General features: G+C 38.0%; 1 protein-coding gene across 1 annotated transcript; it reads right to left on the bottom strand.

Annotated features, from left to right (window-relative positions):
• MED30 (mediator complex subunit 30) lies at positions 1–23,182 on the bottom strand. The gene is made up of 4 exons (XM_055432464.2): positions 22,854–23,182; positions 17,542–17,700; positions 13,215–13,316; positions 1–404 (listed from the first exon to the last, which is right to left on the bottom strand). Exons 1-4 carry the CDS (start codon positions 23,028–23,030, stop codon positions 309–311), a joined length of 534 nt encoding a protein of 177 aa, XP_055288439.1. The 5' UTR covers positions 23,031–23,182; the 3' UTR covers positions 1–308.

Genomic DNA, 23,182 nt, shown 5'->3' with positions numbered 1-23,182 from the left:
TCAAATTTACAAATTTATTTACAAAAGTTAATTATTTTTGCTTTTAAAAAACAATTATTCAATTCATGAAGAGTAACCAAAAACAAATCTCATCAAAATGTATTACAATATACAATAGTCTTTCACAGAATCAATAGCTTTTAAAAAAACCACCAATGAATACTTTAATGTAAAACCACAGTGTAAAAAATAGAAACTTTAATTCTAGTGACTAGACTGAAAGCCGATAATCTTCTTCAAAGGGAAAAAATACTTGAGGGGAAAAAAAATGGTGTAACATGTGTAGAGACGGAAATTTAAATATCAGTTTAGTTCCTCATTGCTAACATGGCATTTATATCCCAGATGAGATTTCGTAATTGATCCATAATTTGCTTCAGCTGTTGATTCTTCTGTTTGAGTTTCTGTAGAAACAAAAGAATTTATCAAAAAATGTTTCATGAAATACAGACCATGAAGACAAAAGATTAAAATGTCATTAAGTCAGAATTCTAATGAACCAGACAGAAATTAAGCTAAACACTTCCTTAAAGCAGAGTAGGAGTAGGAAATGGCAACCCACTCCAGTATTCTTGCCTGGAAAATTCCATGGACAGAGGAGCTTGGTGGGCTATAGTCCATGGGGTCCCAAAGAGTCGGACAGGACTGAGGGACTAAGCACGCACTTCCTTAAGGCAGAAGGTCTCGCAAACATCCACTGAAAGACATGATAAATTCTAATTCAGCCTACAGAGCCTATGGCTCCAGCCCCTACCTCCTTTTCCTCCTCCACTCAAACCACCAAAGAAAATTAGCTAAATATTCAATTATAAAACCTAAACATATAGGTTTCCACAAGGCAGTGTAGCTTAATGGTTAAGAACACAAGCCCTAAAGCCTGGGTTCCCTGAGTTTATGCTCAGCTCCTTCACTAAGTAAATATTACTTAATCTCTCTGTGCATCAGCTTCCATAACACAAAAATGGGGATAATAACTGAACCTATTTCATAAGGGTTGTTATGGAGAGTAAAAGATCTGATTCACGTCAAGTGTTAGCAGTGCGCCTAGCATACAAGTAAGTGAAAGTGAGTGAAAAGTCAAAGTGTTAGTTGCTCAGTTGTGTCGGACTCTGAGAACCCATAGACAATAGCCCACCAGGCTCCTCTGTCCATGTGATTCTCCACACAAGAATACTGGAGTGGGTAGACGTAAGCATTCAACAAATGTTACTGGTAGGCACAGAACATAAACTATCAATAGAGAATATAAAGTATAATAAAAATGCAATTGATCTTTCAAACATGGGGCAGAAGTCACTAATTTCTCTAAGCATGAAGTGCAATCTACTTCTAATTCTGAAAACTGAAGACAGGATGCCACAGCCCTGATAGAATCTTCTTCATAACTGAGATTTACTGGATGCCCTGAGTGCACATGGCATGTGTCTATTATCTCCAGATCTAGCTCTCTAACAGGCCACAGATTATAAACTTCTTATTAAACATCTTTTCTTCAAATCGTATGTAGTAAATGTCTGTGTAGATAAAACAAGATCAAAACAGAGATTTCAGAGTGTTCACTAGTTATTATAGTAATCATTACTGTTAAGTGACCTCTTGGAAATATTACGTTTGGAAGTAATATATTTAGTTAGGTAATTTTAAAGACACTAAATTAAAATACCTCTAGATCAAGTCGTACATGTTCATTATAAAGAGACCTAGAAATCTTAATTTTGATTTATTAAAGAGCAAACTGAGATTAAATAAATTGCTCATATTCTATCTAGAGTCAGAGAGGTAACAGGAGGAAAGAAGCCAAAAGGGAGGAGGAAGAAATTCCAATTGGTATTTAACTTCTTGAAAGGCCAAGTTTGGTGAAAGAAGCTGAGTGATCACATTTTCAGTATACATTAAGAAGTAACTAGAAGTAATAAAATTATATTAATGAGTGGTTAAAAAGAGACTTTCAAATCAGTATTAAAACACAGGTTACAGATGGCTCCCAAAATGGTTTCATCAATGGAATAAATGCTACTTTCAAGAATACTCACTTAGAAATACAAATTATATTTAAAAATTTAGTTTCATTAACTCAAAAAATAAAGAGAACTAAAAAAAGGCAGGATATTTTCAAGGTAACAGTCAACTCTAGGGAACAGTAAAAAATTTTTATTTAAAGAATGCCATTGTATAAGGCATTAGGATAGTCTGTCTCAAAGAGATCACTAAGTTTTAAATTAAAAAAAATTAGCATACAACTAAAAAATACCTGGGGCCAAAACACATCATGAAAATATCAACACCAAAGCTGACAGCTGTGCTTATTAGTGGTTAAACTGTAAATAAATTTTCATGCCATGATACAGGATTTAATATATACAATCTTGCCACTGATTGATTTTAACAGAGGTTGACAGCTGCTATTATCAAAATCCATCAGCTGTGCCTAATTTGTTACATTAACAGGTGAATGTGTAAGTAGAGTACTTAAAAAAATGTTTATGCTAAGTAATACTATGTAATGTAATATTCATCCAAAGGCTGTGACAATTGATCAAAGCAGTCTCTCCTCTGTATTCTTGGTCATGCATCCGCAGATTCAGTCAGCTGCAGATTGTGTAGTACTGTAGTATTTTATTGAAAAAAATCTGCATGTAAGTGGACCTGCACTATCCAAACCTGTGTTGTTTAAGGGGCAACTGTAGTTGAAAAATCAAACCAATTAATTTTGACTTTTAATAGCATCTTTGTAATCATGTAATTAAATTGTCGTTTAGTCACTCAGTCATGTCTGACTCTTTTGCGACCCCATAGACTATAGCCTGTCCATGGGATTCCCTAGGCAAGAATACTAGAGTGGGCTGCCATTTCCTTCTCCAGGGGATCTTCTCAACCCAGGGACTGAACCCACATCTCCTACATTGGCAGGCAGATTCTTGAAGCCCGTAATTAGATTAGACCAACATTTTATCATCTGAAGGTGGTTATTTAAAATAAACATTTTTCACAGAAACACTCAGGTATGTGCGTCATAAAGGCAGAAAAATATATCAATTGATCATGGGTTTACTCAGTGTTTTATAATTTTTCAATTATATTTCAATCTTATATTCCAGAAGGGAGGTACAAAATTTGAAGAAGTAGAGGAAAGGAAAAAAATAATTAGTAGCACTAGTTATACATAAGATAACTTGGTTAACAGGATATGTATTATGTTTAATTCACATTTAAGGAATGAGTTAAAAACCTCTTTGGGTCAAAAAATCCACTTTGGTTTTTAGCTGTTAACTTTATTCTTTTGCCTTTTTAAGAGGAATTTTAATTTGAGTTAACCAAATCTTAGGCCTCTCCCCTTTAAAAAAAAAAAAAAATATATATATATATACACACATATATACATATATATACAAATATATAATATTTTTTCAAACTTTAAACTTTTTAGGATGGACCTGCTGCTGCTGCTAAGTCACTTCAGTCGTGTCCAACTCTGTGTGACCCCATAGACGGAAGCCCATCAGGCTGCCCCATCCCTGGGATTCTCCAGGCAAGAACACTGGAGTGGGTTGCCATTTCCTCCTCCAATGTGTGAAAGTGAAAAGTGAAAGTGAAGTCACTCAGTCGTGTCCGACTCCTAGCGACCCCATGGACTGCAGCCCACCAGGCTCCTCTGTCCATGGGATTCTCCAGACAAGAGGGAGTGGCTTGCCACTGCCTTCTCCAGGATGGACCTAGAGAGTGTCATTCAGAGAGAAGTAAGCCTCTCTCTCTTTTTTTTTTGGTCTCTGTTTATCACTTGAGCATTCTTTGGCATTGCTTTTCTTTGGGATTGGAATGAAGACTGACCTTTTCCAGTCCTGTGGCCACTGCTGAGTTTTCCAAATTTGCTGGCATATTGAGTGCAGCACTTTCACAGCATCATCTTTCAGGATTTGAAATAGCTCAACTGGAATTCCATCACCTCCACTAGCTTTGTTCGTAGTGATGCTTTCTAAAATATCTATTTAAATAGAAAAATATCTATTTCTGCTTCATTGACTATGCCAAAGCCTTTGACTGTGTGGATCACAATAAACTGGAACATTCTGAAAGAGATGGGAACACCAGACCACCTGACCTGCCTCTTGAGAAACCTGTATGCAGGTCAGGAAGCAACAGTCAGAACTGTACATGGAACAACAGACTGGTTCCAAATAGGAAAAGGAGTACGACAAGGCTGTATATTGTCACTTGCTTATTTAACTTATATGCAGAGTACATCATGAGGAACGCTGGGCTGGAAGAAGCACAAGCTGGAATCAAGATTGCCGGGAGAAATATCAATAACCTCAGATACGCAGATGACACTACCCTTATGGCAGAAAGTGAAGAGGAACTCAAAAGCCTCTTGATGAAAGTGAAAGAGGAGAGTGAAAAGGTTGGCTTGAAGCTCAACATTCAGAAAACAAAGATCATGGCATCTGGTCCCATCACTTCATGGGAAATAGATGGAAAAACAGTGGAAACAGTGTCAGACTTTATTTTTGGGGGCTCCAAAATCACTGCAGATGCTGATTGCAGCCAGGAAATTAAAAGACGCTTACTCCTTGGAAGAAAAGTTATGACCAACCTTGATAATATATTAAAAAGCAGAGACATTACTTTGCCAACCAAGGTCCGTCTAGTCAAGGCTATGGTTTTTCCCGTGGTCATGTATGGATGTGAGAGTTGGACTGTGAAGAAAGCTGATCGCTGAAGAATTGATGCTTTTGAACTGGTGTTGGAGAAGACTCTTGAGAGTCCCTTGGACTGCAAGGAGATCCAACCAGTCCATTCTAAAGGAGATCAATCCTGGGTGTTCATTGGAAGGACTGATGCTAAAGCTGAAACTGCAATACTTTGGCCACCTCATGCGACGAGTTTACTCACTGGAAAAGACTCTGATGCTATGAAAGGTTGGGGGCGGGAGGAGAAGGGGACGACTGAGAATGAGATGGCTGGATGGCATCACCGACTCTGTGGACATGAGTTTGAGTGAACTCTGGAAGTTGGTGATGGACAGGGAGGCCTGGCGTGCTGTGATTCGTGGGGTCGCAGAGAGTCGGACACGACTGAGCGACTCAACTGAACTGAACTGAACTGTTTATCACTTAGTTCTTCAGTCTTCCCTCAAATTAGACTAACAATTTCCAGAAAGTAAGAAAGAGCCATGAGGCCAATCAAATGAACATTTCTCCTGCCACTCAAGAGAAGATATTTTCTCTCTAAATTCTCTTTAAATTTTTTTCCAATGGAAATATAGGGCTAAGCTTTAAATCTGTTTAATTTAAAACATTTAATGGATTCTTTTCTTTTTGTAATAATCTTCAGTTCAATACCATGTTAACTGAAACAAGTTTTACCCCAAAGCCAGAAGCACATACAACAGCAAATTCAACAGATTCAAATGTTTTAATCAAAATCAAAAAGCGTTCTCAAATGCCTGAAGTAGAAATGGAAACAGAATTTAAAATATGGGCTTTTATTCCAAAAATAGATAAACCTTCAGAATACTATTTTGTGTATTGAAATAAACTTACCACAGATAAACACCGTGGACTAAACACATGTTTCTTTTTTTTCTCAAACCGTAATAAAATGGCCAGAGGGGAATGAAAATGCTATAAATTCACGTGGAGAAAAATGATCAGAAAGGAGACAATAGTAGATGCCAGATGGCACATTTAAAGGTGGGGCATAGAAGGGGAATAGTAAATGAGAGGAATGGTAAATGACATGGGAGGAAACCACTGTACCACCCAGAAGAATGACACTGAAAATGGCTGATCCTCCAAGGAGAACTGGAGGCAAGTGCCACAACCAAGTCTGCTGTGAGGCCTGGGGACGGAAGCTGGAGGGGAAGAGCTACAGAAACAAGCGAGAGCCTAGGCTGCTCACTCCTACTTCTCAACAGCACGGGACTGAGTCCCCTCTCCAGAGTTGCGTACCCACTCCCCGTTTACAGGGAACCAGAAGGTTTGTTTCTTATGAACTGAATAGCTGAGATTTGGAGATTCAGTGCCACCAGCACAGCAGAAGGCAAGAAGACAAGAGGCTATTCCTCTGTGTAGGACTCTGAAAGATTCTGAATAGCTCTAAAGAAAAAAGTCTCGGCAAATGATCCTTGGGGGTTCCCCAAAGAAAAAAGCCAGCTTGTTTCCAATCTTGCTATGATGAAAGTCAACTCACAAAGCCTATGATTAGTGTCTTAATGCCTCACTCCCAAATAGAAATGGCTCATGTTTAAGCATCCAGTGCTCCACAGATCTTTGATCCTCCATATACAAAGACAACAAAACATAATAGACAGGGGTTGACAAACTATGGCACGTGACCTGTTTTTGTAAGGCCCGTGAACTAAGGATGGTTTTTACATCAGAACAAGGACCACCATGTCTCACAAAGCCTAAAAATATTTATAACTAGGCTCTTTAAAATCTACCAAATGCCATATGAGAAGATTATGGAAAAACACCTTCTAATTTCAGAGGGAAATTAATTTACAACATATAATTTTATATCCAGCCAAACAATCAACTGGACAGATACACAAAGACTAAAAACTTAAGTCCCTGCATCTCTCCTGAAGAAGTCACTGATGTATGAACCTTACAAACAAGGGAGGAAATAAACCAAGAAAAAGGAAGATGGGAGACTGAGGAGATAGTAAAATTAACTGAAGAGGTGAAGGAAAGGACCCAGGACAGTAGTTGAATACCAGGCTTAGTGAGCATTCAATTCAGACCTAGCAAGATGGTTCCAGCAAGATGGAGGACTCTGGGGGCAGGGGTGGTGGGAGTGGAATGGGGGGAACGAACCTATAAGTCATCTGATAATTTGATGCTGGACAGTTGGAAACAGTACTGAGCTGCTCCCACAGATGCATACAGAACTAATCAAAATTTTTCAAAATTATAGAACTATTAATTCTAGGAAAACAAAAATTGTTCAAGGAAATATAACTCTGGTTTCTTATGTAGTTTAGCAATAAACAGTATCTATGTGCCATAATAATATGAACACAGAATATTTACTGAATCCCAATTATGACATAACCACACTGAAAGAATTGGGGGAAGGAAAGAGGTAGGTGGGTCCTAGACAGAGACCATAAAGAGACCAACATCCTCACGTGGAGAAATACTTTTACATATCAAATGCTTTGTATCAATTATATCCTTATCTTAAAATTCACAAAATTCCAGCTAGTAAGAGTTTTTTGATTACACACTGTCAAGGAATTACTATATTCTGATTATTTGAAAGGTTTTAAAAAAATCAAGAATAGGCTATTTCAAAACCATATTAAAAAAGGGAAAAAGTTAGAAAAACAGGAAGTGAAATGAAACATCTTTAGAGAAATGATCTCATTCTGAAGCTTTTCTCTCCCCCACCCCACCAAAATATCATAATATCTTTTAGGTTAGAGAACAAACTATATTTAAGTCACATGTAGCATTCTGAAATCCAAGTTATCATCACAATGGTGTTTTATTTACATATACATTTCATTTTATAACTAACATCCTTACTACAGAGAAAAATAATAGAACACATCCATTGTGAATTAATACATAAGATTATCAACAGAAACATAAAACACTTCTTAATATACGGATGTCTCATCTCTCTGGACTACCAAACACCACTATTCTTCAAGATCTAACTTAAAAGTTTCTCCTAATCCCTACTGTAAATTCTTTATGCTTATTACTGTCAAATTTGCTGAAAATATTCTTAATGTATAGTTCACCTCATAAAAATTTTCTTAAATGTTATTTTAGAAAAATCTTTTTCTTTTTTTTTCCTGAGTTTTGATACATATTTTTCTTTTAGTTTTCTAATGTTTTGTTTTACAAGTCTTATTCTCAACTCTGAAATTCATTTTGACACATGGTGTAATGTAAAAATTAGCTAAATTTACCCTAAAGTGTCTATTTTTAAAGACTAATTTTCCACATAATCCCTTCTTATGTCATATTAAATTCTCATATATTAATATAATAGTAAAACAATTTTTTTGAATGTTATTTCAATCTGTATAATCGTAAGGGATTTGATTTAGGTCATACCTGAATGGTCTAGTGGTCTTCCCTACTTTCTTCAATTTAAGTCTGAATTTGGCAATAAGGAGTTCAAGATCTGAGTCACAGTCCACTCCTGGTCTTGTTTTTGCTGACTGTATAGAGCTTCTACAACTTTGGCTGCAAAGAATGTAATCAATCTGATTTCAGTATTGACCATCTGATGATGTCATTGTGTGGAGTCTTCTCTTGTGTTGCTGGAAGAGGGTATTTGCTATGACTAGTCCGTTCTCTTGGCAAAACTCTATTAGCCTTTGCCCTGCTTTGCTCTGTACTCCAAGGCCAAATTTGCCTGTTGGTCCAAGTATTTCTTGACTTCTCACTTTTGCATTCCAGTCCCCCATAATGAAAAGGAGATTTTTTGGGGTGTTAGTTCTAGATGGTCTTGTAGGTCATCATAGAACCGTTCAACTTCAGCTTCTTCAGCATTACTGGTTAGGGCATAGACTTGGATTACACTGATATTGAATGGTTTGCCTTGGAAACGAACAGAGATCATTCTGTCATTTTTGAAATTGCATCCAAGTATTGCATTTCGTACTCTTGATGACTGTGATGGCTACTCCATTTCTTCTAAGGGATTCTTGCCCACAGTAGTAGATATAATGGTCATCTGAGTTAAATTCACCCATTCCAGTCCATTTTAGTTTGTTGATTCCTAAAATGTCGACGTTCACTGTTGCCATCTCCTGTTGACCACTTCCAATTTGCCTTGATTCATGGACCTAACATTCCAGGTTCCTTTTGCAATATTGCTCTTTACAGCATTGGACTTTGCTTCTATCACCATTCACATCTACAACTGGATGGTGTTTTTGCTTTAGGTGTCTCTTCCTTCTTTCTGAACTATGGATGGAGGTTCGTGACACTGTACAGGAGACAGGGATCAAGACCAACCCCAAGAAAAAGAAATGCAAAAAAGGAAAATGGCTGTCTGAGGAGGCCTTACAAATAGCTGTGAAAAGAAGAGAAGTGAAAAGCAAAGGAGAAAAGGAAAGATATACCCATTTGAATGCAGAGTTCCAAAGAATAGCAAGGAGAGATAAGAAAGCCTTCCTTAGTGATCAATGCAAAGAAATAGAGGAAAACAATAGAATGGGAAAGACTACTGATCCCTTCAAGAAATTTAGAGATACCAAGGGAACATTTCATGCAGAGATGTGCTCAATAAAGGATATAAATGGTATGGACCTAACAGAAGCAGAAGATATTAAGAAGAGGTGGCAAGAATACACAGAAGAACCATACAAAAGAGATCTTCACGACCCAGATAACCACGATGGTGTGATCACCCACCTAGAGCCAGACATCCTGGAATGCGAAGTCAAGTGGGCCTTAGAAAGCATCACTACGAACAAAGCTAGTGGAGGTGATGGAATTCCAGTTGAGCTATTTCAAATCCTGAAAGATGATGCTGTGAAAGTGCTGCACTCAATATGCCAGCAAATTTGGAAAATTCAGCCACAGGACTGGAAGAGGTCAGTTTTCATTCCAATCCCAAAGAAAGGCAATGCCAAAGAATGCTCAAACTACCTCACAATTGCACTCATCTCACACACTAGCAAAGTCATGCTCAAAATTCTCCAAGCCAGGCTTCAATAATACGTGAACTGTGAACTTCCAGATGTTCAAGCTGGATTTAGAAAAGGCAGAGGAACCAAAGATCAAATTACCAGCATCTGTTGGATTATCGAAAAAGCAAGAGTTCCAGAAAAATAGTTTTGCTTTATTGACTATGCCAAAGCCTTTGACTGTGAGGATTACCACAAACAGTGGAAAATTCTGAAAGAGATGGGAATACCAGACCACCTGACCTGCCTCTTAAGAAATCTGTATGCAGGTCAGGAAGCAACAGTTAGAACTGGACATGGAACAACCGACTGGTTCCAAACTTATATGCAGAGTACATCATGAGAGATGCCGGGCTGGAGGAAGCACAAGCTGGAATCAAGATAGCCGGGAGAAATATCAATAACGTCAGATATGTGGATAACACTTCCCTTATGGCAGAAAGCAAAGAAGAACTAGAGAGCTTCTTGATGAAAGTGAAAGAGGAGAGTGAAAAACTTGGCTTAAAACTCAACATTCAGAAAACTAAGGTCATGGCAAATAGATGGGGAAACAAAGAAAACAGTGGCAGACTTTATTTTTTGGGGCTCCAAAATCACAGCAGATGGTGACTGCAGCCATTAAATTAAAAGACACTTACTCCTTGGAAGAAAAGTTATGACCAACCTAGATAGCATATTAAAAAGCAGAGACGTTACTTTGCCAACAAAGGTCCATCTAGTCAAGGCTATGGTTTTTCCAGTGGTCATGTACGGATGTGAGAGTTGGACTATAAAGAAAGCTGAGCACCGAAGAATTGATGCTTTTGAACTGTGGTGCTGGAGAAGATTCTTGAAGAGTCCCTTGGACTGCAAAGAGATCCAACCAGTCCATCCTAAAGGAGATTAGTCCTGGGTGTTCACTGGAAGGACTGATGTTGAAGCTGAAACTCCCAATACTTTGGCCACCTGATGCAGAACCTGAATCACTGGAAAAGACTCTGATGCTGGGAAAGATTGAAGGCAGGAGGAGAAGGGGACGACAGAGGATAAGAGGGTTGGATGGCATCACCGACTCAATGGACATGGGTTTGAGTGATGGACAGGGAGGCCTGCCATGCTGGAGTCCACAGGGTCACAAAGAGTCAGACACGACTAAGCGACTGAACTGAACTGAATCTGTCTGTTCTTATGTCAGTATTTCACACTTAATTATTGTTTTTATAATATGTTTCATCTAACATTTTAATTTTTGAAACAAAGAGTCTGTTTGTTTTATTACTCTTACTGGAATTTTTTTTTATTATGTGTATTTGGGTATACTCTCAAAGAAAAAAGTTCCAATTTTTTATTTGTTTTTTGATTGGTATCACACTAAAATCTTACTATTTTGTGCAATTTCAAGAGAATTCACATTTGTACTTGGAGTGTTACTAACACTATTCTTTAAAGCAATTATCCTTCAATTAAAAAATAAATAAAAAACTATGAAATAATCAACACTGGCATTTTTAGAGTAGTTTTTGCCCATGTAAGAATGTTATATGTTTTTTCAACCGTTCAAAATTTCTTTATGAGTCTGGCTAAGGGTTTATGAATTCTGTTTACCTTTTCAAAGAACCAACTTTTAGTTTCATTCATCTTTGCAATTGTTTTCTTTGTCTCTATTTATTTCTGCTCTGATCTTTATGATTTCTTTCCTTCTACTTACTTTAGGTTTTATCTGATCTTTCTCTCGTCGTTTTAGGTGTAAGGTTAGTTTCTTTATTTGGGATTTTTCTTGGGAAGGGATAGTTAGGGAGTTTGGGTTGGACATGTATACACTTCTATATTTAAAATGGATAACAAAAAGGACCTACTGTACAGCACATGGAATTCTGCTTAATGGTATGTGGCAGCCAGAATGGGAGGGCAGTTTGGAGGACAATGGATACACGTGTAAGTATGGCTGAGTCCCTTTGCTATTCACCTGAAACTATCATAACATTGTTAATCAGCTATACTCCAATATAACATAAAAAGTTTTACCAAAAAACAATCCTTTTATATATATTAACTTTAGTCTCATGTATTATGGAAATCCTAACTACTTAATATTTGTTGTTGTAATTGTCAATAGGATCTTATAATCTAACTGGTTTATGACATTATAGGAAAATGGTATAGATCTTTAAGCTCTTTCATCAAATACTTATTGCCTCTACTTGTTAATCAGTGAGCTACTTTGAGCTTAATAAGCTTAAGCTATAATGTTATGTACTACCTCAACCAACAACAAATTTGTATATAATAACTTCTGTTTCATAAAGTTTGTTTCACTGGCTATAATTTCTAAAATAGCATCATACACACACAGTTGTATAAGGCATCTTAATTTCTGCCTATTTTTATTATGACTGGACAAGGAAATGGCAACCCACTCCAGTATTCTTGCCTGGAGAATCCCGTGGACAGAGAAGCCTGGTGGGCTGCTGTCCATGGGGTCACACAGAGTCGGACACAGCTGAAGCGACTTAGCATGAATACATGCATTGGAGAAGGAAATGGCAACCCACTCCAGTGTTCTTGCCTGGAGAATCCCAGGGATGGAGGAGCCTGATGGGCTACCGTCTATGGAGTCACACAGAGTCGGACACAACTGAAGTGACTTAGCAGCAGCAGTAGCAATATGACTAGTTCTATATTTCATTTCTATTAAAAATGTTGGCTACATATCTGAAATAAAAAGTTTTTTTTTTTTAAAGACTTATCACATTACTAATTTTAAGCACTCTTTGAGTCAGAAACATTTGAAGTCTATCAAATGTCTTTTAGATCTGAGGGAGAAAAAAAATTTTCAATTTAGCCTACAGACCTTATATAAGTAAACTAAGTCATCCTCCTCTACCTCAGAAAACCCTCTTTGGCTGTGGTAGATTAATTAATGTCCTGATGAATTCTATTAACTAGCATTAAGAATTTCAGGAGTGAGGCAGGAGGTGGGGGCACTTATTTGTAAGTAAAGCACCAAGCCTGGTAGTTTTATTTTGTGTGTGCTATTTATTAGCCATGCCTCTATCCCAGAATGGACTGACAACATCCCTTATTTCCCTACGTTTCAATAGAGAATGATCTTAACATTATCTTCTGAACTTCTGAAAGTACTCAGCAATAAACTCAAGTTAGGAACTTTTGTGGGGTGAAGGGTGGGATGGCGTAGTGCTTTGATAACTCTCAGTTTCTTACTCTGCTGGTGAGACATTCCCATCTCCTACTTGTAAAGTATTATCATTTGCTGCTCCAAAGATGCTGTAACCTAGAGAGCTACAGTTCTGCCTAGAAAAGAAAATGTAAATGGGTTGTGACAGAGCGCCTATGATGCCTTCCTAAGAGCTTTATTGCCTGAATTCTGTGATCTTCTGACTTACCAGATAGCATTTCTGTTTACCTCTGAGTTTTGGGTTGTACTCTAAGTAGGTTAAATTTGCCACAGAAACAATTTCAGGTAATTCTGTCATTCAAATTATGTTTTTGAGTTACATAGACTCCCTTGTAATTTTTATCAATAATTCAGAAATGTAAGACATACAGACTAGCAACTCACTTTATTGACTTCAGCAATTTCTCGCCTCTCTTCACTAGCAAAACGAGGTGGGCCAGCCCGGTCATCTTTTGAGCCATCTTCTTCCACATATGGAATAAGTTGCTGAGAGTGACAGACACAAGTTAAAAGTCAAACATATGACACACAATTTCCAATTATACTGGCATAGATAATACATCCAATTAAGATCAATTTTTATACTTTTATCTTAACAGTACAAAACTACATTTTAATTCAAGTGATGGCCTAAAATAAAAGCATTAGAAGTATGTATCATTTCAATGAGTTCTGTACATTTGCTTTTTGGGTTTCTTTTGTAAAACAGTCCTTTTAGCAAAATTAGTTGTCACATGTGATTAAGTAATATCCTACTCAATCAGCAAATATTTACATGGCAGACGCTGGGTGAGGAGACACTGCAAAAATAATGCCAAATAGGATACAAGTCCTACCCTTAAGAACTTTTTTCAGCTAGAATAGGCTTTCCTTCATCTGTACTAGAAAGAAAGGAACTTCATGGACATATATTATATAATTGTGATTTACTTGTATCGAAGTGTCTATATAGATTTCTAGATGTCTTATATTTGGGAGAAAGTTTTTTTGTAAGAGAAAAAGTTTATATAGCAATGAAACTTCCAGCAGAATTATAATTAAGTATGTATGGATTTGTGATGACATTTGTTTGATGAAACTCCTTGTAGAGTCACCAGAAACTTGTCTCTTCCATCTTATATTACCAATGCAGGAACAGGACAGAGCTAAGTAACTAGTATAACCAGTAATCAATCTGGCCAAACTTCTGTAATTCTTGGGACAAATATAAATTTGCCTACATCCACAACTACTTTCTTCCTTTCCTCTCTCCAAATGCAGACAGTGGTCCTTCATCTCAAATACATTTAGTCTTCATTCCTGTACACTGATTCCTCTGCCCTCCTGACTTATTATTTATTTCCCCTGACCTCATCTGACTGTTTTCTTCCATTTTCATCTTAACAAGTTCTCCCATTTGGAAGGGGGGCGGGGGGAGAAAAACCCAAACTCTCAACTCTATCTCTCCTACCACGTACTGCTTTCTTCTTTTGTTTTTAGTCTAAGCTTCTTGAAAGATGGATATCTATGTATTGGCTTCAGTTCCTTACTTCCTGTTTAATCTTCAGCTCGCTGTGATCTGACTTCTGTCGCTATCTTTCCACCAAAGCTCCAACCAAATATACCAACAGTTTTCCTCTAGCAAAATTTGCTGGACAGTTTTCATTTCTTATTTTCCTTGACACTTCTGCAGCCTCTGTCAGAGTCCACCATATTTCTGACCCTCCACATCTCTGACCACTTTTTTTCAGGCTGTATTGCAGTTTACTCTTTCTCTGTTCACCCCATACATGCTGATCACTCAAATAAGAAAGCACTGATGACATGAAAACTGACCTTTTCCAGTCCTGTGGCCACTGTTGAGTTTTCCAAATTTGCTGGCATATTGAGTGCAGCACTTTCACAGCATCATCTTTCAAGATTTGAAATAGCTCAACTGGAATTCCATCACCTCCACTAGCTTTGTTCGTAGTGATGCTTTCTAAGGCCCACTTGACTTCACATTCCAAGATGTCTGGCTCTAGGTCAGTGATCACGTTATCGTGATTATCTGGGTCATGAAGATCTTTTTTGTACAGTTCTTCTGTGTATTCTTGCCACCTCTTCTTAATATCTTCTGCTTCTGTTAGGTCCATACCATTTCTGTTCTTTATCGAGCCCATCTTTGCATGAAAAGTTCCCTTGGAATCTCTAATTTTCTTGAAGAGATCTCTTGTTTTTCCTATTCTGTTGTTTTCCTCTATTTCTTTGCACTGATCACTGAGGAAGGCTTTCTTCTCTCTCCTTGCTATTCTTTGGAACTCTGCATTCAGATGCTTATATCTTTCCTTTTCTCCTTTGCCTTTCACCTCTCTTCTTTTCACAGCTATTTGTAAGGCCTCCTCAGACAGCCATTTCGCTTTTTTGCATTTCTTTTCCATGGGGATGGTCTTGGTCCCTGTCTCCTGTACAATGTCACGAACCTCCGTCCACAGTTCATCAGGCACTCTATATCTATCAGATCTAGTCCCTTAAATCTATTCCTCACTTCCACTGTATAATCATAAGGAATTTGATTTAGGTCATATCTGAATGCTCTAGTGGTTTTCCCTACTTTCTTCAATTTAAGTCTGAATTTGGCAATAAGGAGTTCATGATCTGAGCCACAGTCAGCTCCTGGTCTTGTTTTTGCTAACTGTCTACAGCTTCTCCATCTTTGGCTGCAAAGAATATAATCAATCTGATTTCGGTGTTGACCATCTGGTGATGTCCATGTGTAGAGTCTTCTCTTGTGTTGTTGGAAGAGGGTGTTTGCTATGACCAGTGCGTTCTCTTGACAAAACTCTATTAGCCTTTGCCCTGCTTCATTCTGTGCTCCAAGGCCAAATATGCCTGTTACTCCAGGTGTTTCTTGACTTCCTACTTTTGCATTCCAGTCCCCAAAGGCAGAGGCACCAGAGATCAAATTGCCAACATCCGCTGGATCATGGAGAAAGCAAGAGAGTTCCAGAAGAGCATCTATTTCTGCTTCACTGACTATGCCAAAGCCTTTGACTGTGTGGATCACAGTAAACTGTGGAGAATTCTGAAAGAGATAGGAATACCAGACCACCTGACCTGCCTCTTGAGAAACCTGTATGCAGGTCAGGAAGCAACAGTCAGAACTGTACATGGAACAACAGACTGGTTCCAAATAGGAAAAGGAGTGTGTCAAGGCTGTATATTGTCACCTTGCTTATTTAACTTATTTGCAGAGTACATCATGAGGAACGCTGCGCTGGAAGAAGCACAAGCTGGAATCAAGATTGCTGGGAGAAATATCAATAACCTCAGATATGCAGATGACACCACCCTTATGGCAGAAAGTGAAGAGGAACTCAAAAGCCTCTTGATCAAAGTGAAAGAGGAGAGTGAAAAGGTTGGCTTGAAGCTCAACATTCAGAAAACAAAGATCATGGCATCGGGTCCCATCACTTCATGGCAAATAGATGGAAAAACAGTGGAAACAGTGTCAGACTTTATTTTTTTGGGCTCCAAAATCATTGCAGATGGTGATTGCAGCCATGAAATTAAAAGACGCTTGCTCCTTGGAAGGAAAGTTATGACCAACCTTGATAATATATTAAAAAGCAAAGACATTACTTTGCCAACCCAGGTCCGTCTAGTCAAGGCTATGGTTTTTCCCGTGGTCATGTATGGATGTGAGAGTTGGACTGTGAAGAAAGCTGATCGCCAAAGAATTGATGCTTTTGAACTGTGGTGTTGGAGAAGACTCTTGAGAGTTCCTTGTACCGCAAGGAGATCCAACCAGTCCATTCTAAGGGAAATCGATCCTGGGTGTTCATTGGAAGGACTGATGCTAAAGCTGAGACTGCAATACTTTGGCCACCTCATGTGACGAGCTGACTCACTGGAAAAGACTCTGATGCTGGGAAGGGTTGGGGGCGGGAGGAGAAGGGGACGACCGAGGATGAGACAGCTGGATGGCATCACCGACTCTGTGGACTTGAGTCTGAGTGAGCTCCGGGAGTTGGTGATGGACAGGGAGGCCTGGTGTGCTGTGATTCATGGGGTCGCGGAGAGTCGGACACGACTGAGCGACTGAACTGAACTGAACTGAACTGATGACATGAAACTGTCTTTATATATAGTGAGAGAACATCTAACCCCACTCCCTGCCACCAGCTACTTCTGGTGGCAGAGATTATCACTTGTCAACAGGAAAGGACCACTTATAAAAATAACCATATACCTGATTAACTAAAATATACCTATGATCCAAGATTAAACTTAAAGAAATGTATTTAAAAACTAGATTGATTCTACTAAGATAATCTAATAATGATGAAAATGGTTATAACCTTTTATCTGTAAAGAACTTACATGAAAACCACTGTAAAAGTATTTTACAATACTATTAAAATGTCTCAGACATCATGCACTGATTTAATTGAGACACTGACAGCAATAATAAAATTTGCCACAGATAATCTCCAATAATCTCCCCCAACAACAAAAGTTAAAATTCACTATCATCCTGGATGCTAAAGTCTGCAAGAAATTATCAAAATGAAAAGACAGTACTATAGATATACACACACACAATATATCTCACAATTTCATCTTTTCTAGTCAAAAGTGACACCGTATGATCAAAATCTGCAAATACTGTGAAAATAGAAAAGAAAAAGGGAAAAAATTACAAATGTCCTAAGACTCTTACATTTACCCTCCCTCAACCATTAAAACTTGCCTCTACTGGAATGGGATCCATCCCTCCGCAGTTTTCATTGCATTTATCATAGACCAATCTCAGCTTCCTGAAGAGAATAGAAAGTTGGCGAAGATGATCCTGTAGTTTTGCTAACCGGTCTTGGTATGTTCCAGTATGGTAAGTGACACCATTTGGCAGCTTCTCGGACAAAAAACCAAAAGCATAAAGTAATGAAAATCAAGGTTTTCTTTAAGCAAAGCTAATGAACAGAAACAATCTTTGAGCAATGCATAAAAGCAAGCTGTTCCTCACAATGAATCAAGTGCAACTTTAAGAATTTAACAGTAATACATGCTTACTTATTAATTAGCTCCTTAGCGTGCTGTCACCAGAGAAGGCAATGGCAAGCCACTCCAGTACTATTGCCTAGAAAATCCCATGGATGGAGGAGCCTGGTAGGCTGCAGTCCGTGGGGTCGCTAAGGGTCGGACACGACTGAGCGACTTCACTTTCACTTTTCACTTTCACATTGGAGAAGGAAATGGCAACCCACTCCAGTGTTCTTGCCTGGAGAATCCCAGGGACGGGGGAGCCTGGTGGGCTTCCGTCTATGGGGTCACACAGAGTCGGACACGACTGAAGTGACTTAGCAGCAGCAGCATACTGTCAAGCAGTTCTGCAAGACTTTGCGTTAAGCCTTTCTGATCAGTTGAAATGCTTTCTGCCTCTAACTTCTGATTATATTTATACCACAGCTTTGTATTATAACTAAAAAGAATACACAATTTTAATATCACTTATGATAATGTAAAAGCAGCAAGGTGCTGAACTCAACCAGGAGTTGAATTCAAACAACTCAAAATACAATTTAAAGAAAAAGAAGAAGAAAAGGAAAATAATGAAGATCAGGACTTTTCAGTAGAAGAAAAAGTAGAGTATGCTGCCATTGTTGCAAAAATAATCTCAAGGTACCTTAACTATTATAATTAAGACGCTCTAGGCATGCATTAAAACATAAAGCTGTCACCAAAAGTTTTACTTTAAAAAGAAATCAATAGCAGGCGATATATAGTAGCAAATCAATCTGTAATTGAACATTATTAATAAATTATTGCAAGTAACTGCTATGATCATAACTCTGTCTTGGATGCTTATATATTTTTAATTCAGGAATTTTACCAAAAGAAGCCAAAATACATACTGAAATGACAAAAATCACAGATAAATGGAAAAACTGACTACTACTTACTTACAACTAAATGCACATTTTGTGCAGTGCTGAAACTTACAAAATCTTCCTCTCTGTGTACATCTTTACAATATTTTATTCCCACAATTTGATCTGTGAAATTATCCTAAAACTAGAATTAACAAAATTTGTACCATGGTTTCTAGTATATATAGTAATTTCATTAAACTCACTAATTCATACACTTATCTTAGGGATTATAAAATGACTTAAAATCAAAACTCCAACTAATGTCTAATAGCTAGAAGATCAATCCAGTCTTTTCTTAACCTCACTTCATCCTTTTTTTCCTTTCTAAACAGCTGAGGTAGGAATCAAAAAAAGCCTGACACAGTGTTCAGAGAAGAAAGAAAATAAGAGCCACTGTTGTTCCAAGTAGGTAAAACCATAAACACGGAGGGGGAAAAAAAAAAGACCAAAGGCATATACATAGTTATACATATATAGTTATTAAAAGGTGTAATAGTTGATAAAAGATGTAATAGGAAGATAGGCTTAATAATTGATTTTCTTCTTTTATCTCATTCTAAATTTCCTATAATGTTATGGTTTATAAGTTAAGGAGATTGATCTTTTAAAATTCTTTGAAATTATTTTTATAATATTAGAATTTTTGGAAATTTTCAAGCATTAAAACATTCTGAAGATAATATCTCAAAGAAAAGGGTTAAAGTATCAAAGACTGAATTAGTGAAAACAGTTTAAAGGACAGAAGCATTGAGAGTTCACCCCCCACAATACTATGTGGGATTTCTCATGATCTTTCAATTTATAAACTTTCAAAACATTAAAAAATAAGAAAAAATTTTCAAAGGGTCACTGCTTTCTTGTTTGGGTGACAATAAGAATTATAATAATTACACTTTACATACAGAAGCATGCTATACCTTTATTATGGTACTACATTTTTTGTACCTACATTGTAGGTACTACATACTTTGCCTATATTTTGTATTTAATAAAGACTAGAAGATACTCACATTTCTATCTTTATTTAGTATATTGCACATGTGTAAGAGTATGTTTTGTATGTATATAATAAACATGATCCAAGGATCATCTGCAAGGAGATCCAACCAGTCCATCCTAAAGGAAATCAGTCCTGAATATTCATTGGAAGGACTGATGCTGAAGCTGAAACTCCAATATTTTGGTCACGTGATGCGAAGAATTGACTCACTAGAACTGACTCACTCATTCCCCTGATGCTGGGAAAGACGGAAGGCGGGAGGAGAAGGGGATGACAGAGGATGAGATGGTTGGATGACATCACCATGGATGGCATCACTCGATGGACATGAGTTTGAGCAAGCTTCAGGAGTTGGTGATGGACAGGGAAGCCTGACGTGCTGCAGTCCATGGGGTCGCAAAGAATCGGACATGACTGAGTGACTGAACTGAACTGAACTCTGGAGAGAAGTTAGACAGGTAGCAGAGGAGGAAGAATGTTCACTATGATGTCCCTTTTTATTTCTGAATTCAGAATATATTTTATATTTTTTAAAAAAGGTAAGATTTAAAGCATAACAAATAGAACCAAAGCAATACTTTTTCATGCAGGCAATCAACCTAGGATCTAGTGATTTGGGGGGAGACATCTGTTAGCCCCATGAAATTTTAGTCAGAATGTTTCTTTATATGTGCAGTCTTCTCAGAAGAGAGTCCGTAGTTTTCATCAGATTCTCAAGAGGCTAAAGGACAACTAATAAAGAAGGACTTCTCTAAAACCAATGCTCAGAAATAACCTCAGAAGTTGGTATTTATGGCATGTTATCCTTCTGGATTAATAATGTAGAAGATAATTTAAAATTTTTGAACTTAAAAATGTATTAACAAATAGTTTATATGTAGTCTTATTTGTACCACTTCTCCTCCCAGCTTTCTATAAATTAAGGAGCACACTGTTGCTTAACTTACAACCAATTATGATATGGCCCAAAGGGTCTTAGTGAGTTAAAACACAGAATTCACAAGCACAAAGAAATAATTATTGTAGTCCTTACAAATTAAATACATGTCCACATGTAATCTAGTTATTGATTGTATCTTATGAAAGAGTTCAGTTCTTTCACTGTCAGTCATGGATGTGTATTATATCTCTGTTAATACAAACTGTTGATAGCAAGTTAGTATAATAAAGAGGTTAGTAGAAAAAGCTACCAGTCATATATGATGTTGAGTAAATTCTCTCTTTAAGTCTCAGTTTCCTTAATTGTAAAATAGAGATAAAAATACTTCTTAGAACTGTTCTTATAACAATGTACCTAAGGAAAGTATTTGATAAATGTTAGCTATTAGCTCTACTAGTCCAATACAGCAGCTTAAAAATAAATATTTGCTAAATTCTGAGAGATCATTTAATCTGTATTTTAATCATCTTACATTTTAATCAATAAATTTTTAAAACAATTGCCAAAGATTTCTTATCTCCTCTTGGATTCCCTTTTTATCTCACAGTGGCTTATTAACAGGGTCTTAAAATATTTCCGTACAGTTGTGCTGTACTTCTAGAATCAAGAGAAAAACACCCCAACCATTTTATTTAAAAAGGCAATAAAACAATCTTTAGTGCACCAGCTTTAATAAGAGTTTGAAAGTTCTAAGAGTCTGAGGACCCGGTCTCAAATTTACCCTACACTGACTATCTCCTCTGTCACTTCATCTCTCAGAGCCATAGAATCCTCATCTGTAAAACAAGAATGATATCCACATCACACAGTAGTAAGATAAGCCTTAAAAATGGGTTAGCAAAATGGTGCTGGAATGACATGATATCCAAACCCAAAAAAAACCCCAAACAGATCCATATCTATCATTATTTTAAAAATAACTCCATGTGGATCATAGACCTAAATGTAAAACCTAAGACTATAAAACTTCAAAAGAAAACAAGAAATCTTTGGGTTAGGCAAAGATTTCTTAGGTATGGCACCAAAACCGAAAATCTGTAAAAGGACAAATCAATAAATTGGATTCCATCAAAATTTAAAATATCTGTTCTTCAAAAGACAATGTGAAGAAAATAAAAACACATGCCACAGACTGGGGGAAAGTACTGATGAAACAAAAAGACATACAATTCCAAAAAAAAAAAAGGAAAAAGACAGACAACAAGTACTGGCAAGGATGAGGAAACTTTTGGAAAAGTTTCTTAAAATGGTAATCAATCATCTCCCTCATAACCCAGCAATTCCATGCCTAGGCATCTACCTACTCAAGAGAAATGAAACACATGTTCACACAAACATTTGTAGCTGAACACTCAGAATTATTATTTATAATAGCTCCAAAGTGGCTACAAACCAAATGGCCATCAACAGATACACTAATTGTGATATATTCATACAATAGAATACTGTTCAGCAATGAAAAGGAATGACCCATTGATATTTGTTGAGTGAAAGAAGCCAGATCCGCCCCCGCTCCGCCCCCTATCATAGTGTATGATTTCATGTATATGAAACTCTAGAAAATGCCAACCAGCTATGATGCCAGAAAGCAAAAGAGAGATTGCCTGTGGATGGAGAGACAGAAGTAAAGATTTAAAAGGGGCACGAGAATGTGCTCACTTCGCCACAGAGGGAACTGTGGGGTGATGGACGTTGGTTTCACAAGTACACATGTGTCAAAACTTTGAACAAATGCACTGTATTGGGAGTCAGTTATACCAAAATAAAGCTGTTTAGCAAAAATGGCTAGCAGAATCTGAATTCAGCTCCTTGAACCATCACAGAGTATTCTGTGGAAAAATATGAGATTGAAATAACCCAAAGAGCGTGGCGGAGTGAGGCCCACCTCTACCTTGAAGGATACACGAATTCGCCTAGAGCCTAGAGAACCCGGCCGAATCTAGAAAATGCGGCTTCATCCTTTTCAGAAATCCGGCCTGGAAAACATCACCTTCACATCTTGGGGGCAGACACTTTATCGGGGAACGCTTCTGAATGTAAATGCGGGCGACTCCATACTCGTGGATTGCCCAGGGCAACCGCGTCGACGCCGAGGGACCCCAGGTAAGGACTAAACCAGCTGCTCCTTCCCCCGCAGAGGCACCTCGCTTTCTCCACGCACGCCCCGGAGCGGGGCCCGCCCTCCTCCCCACCTGCATGTTCCTCAGGAGCTGGAAGATCTCCATGGTGCGGTACACGATGTCTTGGACCGTCTCCTGCCCGATTCGGCAGAGCGATGCCGTGTTGACCTCTCGGGCCGCCTGCTGGGCCTGCGGCCCGGCGAAGGGCCCGGGCGCCATTCCCGACGCCGCCAACGGAGGGGTGGACATGGCGTGGCAGCGGCGTCAGGTCAGCAGGGCTGGATGATAGGTGTCGGGGACGTCCCCCGACGCGGCGCGGCCTCAGGCCGCGGCGTAAACAGAAGCTTGTGAGACTCGGGCGGTTTGATTTCAAAAGAGCGGCCGCGACTTCCGCCACTGTG

The sequence above is a fragment of the Moschus berezovskii genome, chromosome 16, assembly GCF_049115385.1.
Source record: "Moschus berezovskii isolate FMDL1 chromosome 16, NW_MosBer_1.0, whole genome shotgun sequence".
Taxonomy (NCBI): Eukaryota; Metazoa; Chordata; class Mammalia; order Artiodactyla; family Moschidae; genus Moschus; species Moschus berezovskii.
Note: the sequence above shows the minus strand (reverse complement) of the source record. Positions and strands in the feature narration are given on the sequence as shown.